Source organism: Andrena cerasifolii, chromosome 4, assembly GCF_050908995.1.
Source record: "Andrena cerasifolii isolate SP2316 chromosome 4, iyAndCera1_principal, whole genome shotgun sequence".
In the NCBI taxonomy this organism is placed as follows: domain Eukaryota; kingdom Metazoa; phylum Arthropoda; class Insecta; order Hymenoptera; family Andrenidae; genus Andrena; species Andrena cerasifolii.
Window position 1 is genome coordinate 10,965,845 of NC_135121.1, and position 3,904 is coordinate 10,969,748.

Here is a 3,904-nt window from a genome sequence, read left to right on the forward strand (position 1 = left end):
AACATAAACGTATATATACTGTATAAACGAAAACAGGCCACGCAGACTATCAACAGAAATGCAAGACCTAAGTATTAGGTCTGTACTAGTAGGTTTATTGCTGTAAATATGTATAATAGGAAAACTGTACTACCATATTCAATAAAAGACGGCGCATACTATGGGGATAATAATTATAATAAAGTCTTGTGAAGAACAATGACAGTTTCTTATACACTCAAGTACTTTTTCAGTTCTTTTATTTTGAATTCAAACCCCAGTTTCCTGCGTTCCCGCGCATGCGTCGCTTCCGCCAAGTTAACTCCTAAAAAAAGGGCGGTTTATCGCATCCGAAGGATGAACGTGCGAGTGTTGCTGCTTCCTTTCGAATTCTCAAAATTCTGTGTTACAAGCTTTCGCTGCCAAACGTTAAACGTTATTTATTACGAAGGAATATTGGAAATAGCCTGAGGAGAAACTCCAGACAGTCGAGCATGAAGGTGCACGAGAACGAACTGAAGACGAAGCAAGGTACAATCGCTTGTTCCTCGACTGAATTAGATTTGGGGATCACTTTAAAAGGAGGTCAAAGTTTTAGGTAAACTATTAATTAATGTGACACTTATTTCCATATTACCTCGCGAGTTTAAACAGTATCAGTGATTTTATCCTACGATTCTGCGTTCTTCTAAGTTCTGTAGTATTAAAGTGGTTAATGCTTCCTTAGGTGGTTTCCTTGGAACAATGGATACAGGGGAGTATTCGATGGGTGCATTTGGACCCTCACGCAAAGTGACACGCATTTGTCTTACGTCGTGCATGGCCCACTTGTTGATTCGAGAAATTACGACGATGCTCTCTCTCGGTACTTCAGATTAGACGTGTCGTTGGAAGATCTATGTAAAAAGTGGGCTGCAGGGGACCAACAGTTTGAAAAGTCATTGAATCAAACGAACGGCGTTAGGATTTTGAATCAAGAAGTCGTTGAAAATGTATTCTCCTTCATATGTAGCTCGAATAACAATATACAAAGGTGGGTCAAAAAGAGTACTTCGACGTGTACACTAATTACATAATTGTATAATCCATTTAGGATATCAGGGATGGTGGAGAAGTTGTGCTCACTTTTCGGCGAGAAGATTTGCTCGTTGGAGGGCAAGGATTATTATAGTTTTCCAACTGTCGAGATGCTAGCGGGAGAAAACGTCGAAAATACATTGAAGGGAGAGAAATTTGGGTATCGTGCAGGGTATATAGCGAACGCAGCTAAAAGTTTAATGATATTCGGCGGAGAGCAATGGCTTTTAAACCTGCGCAGAGAAAACGATGTGCCTTACGCAAAAGCTAGAGAAAAGTTGATTACTCTTCCGGGAGTTGGCCCGAAAGTGGCAGACTGCGTATGCTTAATGTCATTGGGCCATTTGGAAGCTATCCCCGTGGACACTCATATATTTCAAAGCGCTAGAGCAAATTACTTGCCACATTTAAGGCAGCAGAAAACAGTTACCCCCAAAATTCACGAAGAAATTAGCAATCATTTACGCGAATTGTGGGGACCCTTTGCTGGCTGGGCACAGGCTATTGTTTTTTGTGCGAAAATTAATAACACCGCTACAACTACATCGAATAAAAAACGTAAAGGTAGTAGGCGTAAGGAATCTCCGAAGAAACGATAAGTAAAAAATTCCTCTCGTGGGCTTTTGGAAACAGTTCTTATTCTATTGTCTTATGTTTTATTACACGGAGAGTCATGGGTACTTTTTTTCTTCTTCGTCCTCCCAGCGCCTACCAGAGCAAAGTCAAAATCATCAAAGATCATATAATCCGTCAGGAACTTAAGATCATCCACTTCGTCGTCAGTGTCGTCTGTAAAGAGAAACAGAATAACCATCGTAGGCAAACTATACATATCGTTCTGAGTGGAAGATTTAACAGTCTGTTTACGTAAGTGCCTTTGTAATATGCTCGCAAAGATGCTCTCCGAGAGATAACGAAGTCCTGGATACACAGCCGTCAAGTACTCTTTGTGCGAAGGTTTTAACACTGCCAGGCATTCTGTTTGTAAAGATGCCGGCACAGAGCAGCTATAAGTCAACCTCATTTTACTCTGCGCAGCCGTAGAGCACACCATAGGATACAACATAATATCCCTTAACCCAGTAAAAGCGATACCTGAAATAGAAAGCGATAGTCGGATAAGTTGTGTTACCGAGGTGCGCAGCGCGAGACATTTACCAAGGGGTTTCCTGTCCAACCAGAACTCCAAGGTGCCCCTCCACATATCCAAGTGCACGCCAACCAGGCTACCTTCTCCGAAGTAAGAGCCATAATTGCGTTTCTTACCACAGTGTTGTATGTACCCTACATAAGAGAAACCGAAAGATTCCTGATCAAGCCCCAGCAAGGAACAAAAGATGGTGGTTGTGCTATTCAAATTCACCTTACTAGTTCCGACTCCAACCATCTATAAAAATATAGACGCTTAAGCCATTAGCGATCACAGAAACTTTGCACGCGCTGTTAAACGCGAAAGCTTACCACATCCGTTCCATAAATAGGAGTGAGCATTTTAATTTCCCAATAATGGTGTCTTCCCTTTTCCAGCAACTTGTTGCCCCGCACAGCTGCTGTACCACAGCTGAATGCATTGTGAAATATTACCTCCGAGTTCTGTTTTGATAATACTACACCGTACGTAGCGTGATCCTCATCCCATTCCCACTCATAGTCTACGCACGATCCTGCGAATGAATCACTGTTCATTGGAAGCGGAAAATGCGTATTTCACAAACGGGAGATCTCAAAGAGGAAATTATATTTATTACAAGATGACATCACTTAATTCGTAACTATTAAAAGTAAGCTTAAATGTGGTATCGCTGAGGAACAGGGTAAAATGAGTGCAAGTCGTTGCAGACGTCAATTTTTACCATTGTTTTCCTCGCAGCAACAATCCTGCGTAGTGCAACTAGTACAAAATTTTTCACGATCAATACAGTTTAGAACGATAGCAGAGTCTGGCATTATCTAAATAAAAATATATTTAAATCAGTTTCGGATAAAAGATGCTGTATCTTTTGTTCGTTATTCGAAGATGCATGTAGCGCGAGAATTTATCCGTAACATTTACCTATCCGTTAGAGGTTGATTTACGCTTCACGGTGTAATAGACAGGTGTTCCGATTCAGAGTTTTATCCCAGCGATTTTGTGCGCCGATTTCTGTGTGGTTCCTCTGGCCGTCGCGAGAGGCGTCGTGATAAGAAGTCCATTAGTAATCCTCTAGTCCAGGGATGCACACTAAGGATGTGTTTCAATTCATGCATACTGCGCATAGAGTACAAGCAATGGTCATTGGTGGTTTATGCAGTGAGTGAATAGATTGCATAATCTAATTCATAGAATTCCCTAGAATCCTCCAACTTCTAGTGCATGATGCCTGCAACTACAGAAAATCAAACCATAGGCAGACAATGCACATAATGCGCGCATACGTAGTTGTTCGAATTCGAATACTCCAATCAGGTTGTGCAGTCTATACACTCACCGTATGAACCACCAATCACCATTGCCTGCAGATATGCGCAGTATGCGTGCATTGAAACACACCCTAAGGGCGGTATTCTCAGTCGCTACTTATTCTTAACCAAATGCTTAAGCATGCGGCATCCTCTACTAACTTAGTAGCTAGTAAAGGATAGCAAATGCTTAAGCATTCGGATGATTACGACAGCCAAAGCAACAAACTTTTTTTTCAAACCCCTCTTACTACTACCTTTATAACTTTGAACCAAATTACTATTATTGCATACAAAAATTTGAACACATTTTTCAAATTTCAATTAATAAAAGTACAGAAATTGGAATTATAATACTCAATACTTTTCTTTTAAAAATTCCCCAAAATGTGCTTTTTTTTCAGAGCGT

The 3,904-nt window shown here is 40.8% G+C and overlaps 2 protein-coding genes across 4 annotated transcripts; one reads left to right on the forward strand and one right to left on the reverse strand.

The window, feature by feature from the left end:
• Window positions 1–304: 304 nt before the first annotated feature.
• Window positions 305–1,858, forward strand: Ogg1 (8-oxoguanine DNA glycosylase). Its single transcript, XM_076810086.1, has 4 exons — window positions 305–577; window positions 707–1,012; window positions 1,073–1,655; window positions 1,762–1,858. Exons 1-3 carry the CDS (start codon window positions 474–476, stop codon window positions 1,653–1,655), a joined length of 993 nt encoding a protein of 330 aa, XP_076666201.1. The 5' UTR covers window positions 305–473; the 3' UTR covers window positions 1,762–1,858.
• On the reverse strand, window positions 1,673–3,221 carry LOC143367854 (SPRY domain-containing SOCS box protein 3). Of its 3 annotated transcripts, none has more exons than XM_076810090.1 (5): window positions 3,110–3,221; window positions 2,910–3,006; window positions 2,518–2,720; window positions 2,215–2,443; window positions 1,673–2,151 (listed from the first exon to the last, which is right to left on the reverse strand). In XM_076810090.1, the coding sequence occupies exons 2-5, from the start codon at window positions 3,001–3,003 to the stop codon at window positions 1,706–1,708; spliced, it is 972 nt and encodes a 323-aa protein (XP_076666205.1). In that variant the 5' UTR covers window positions 3,004–3,006; window positions 3,110–3,221; the 3' UTR covers window positions 1,673–1,705. The 3 variants fall into 3 exon arrangements, with proteins under 3 accessions (XP_076666205.1, XP_076666206.1, XP_076666204.1); XM_076810091.1 differs by lacking the exon at window positions 3,110–3,221 and having other exon boundaries at window positions 1,673–1,845; window positions 1,924–2,151; window positions 2,910–3,034; XM_076810089.1 differs by lacking the exon at window positions 3,110–3,221 and having other exon boundaries at window positions 2,910–3,034.
• Window positions 3,222–3,904: the final 683 nt, after the last annotated feature.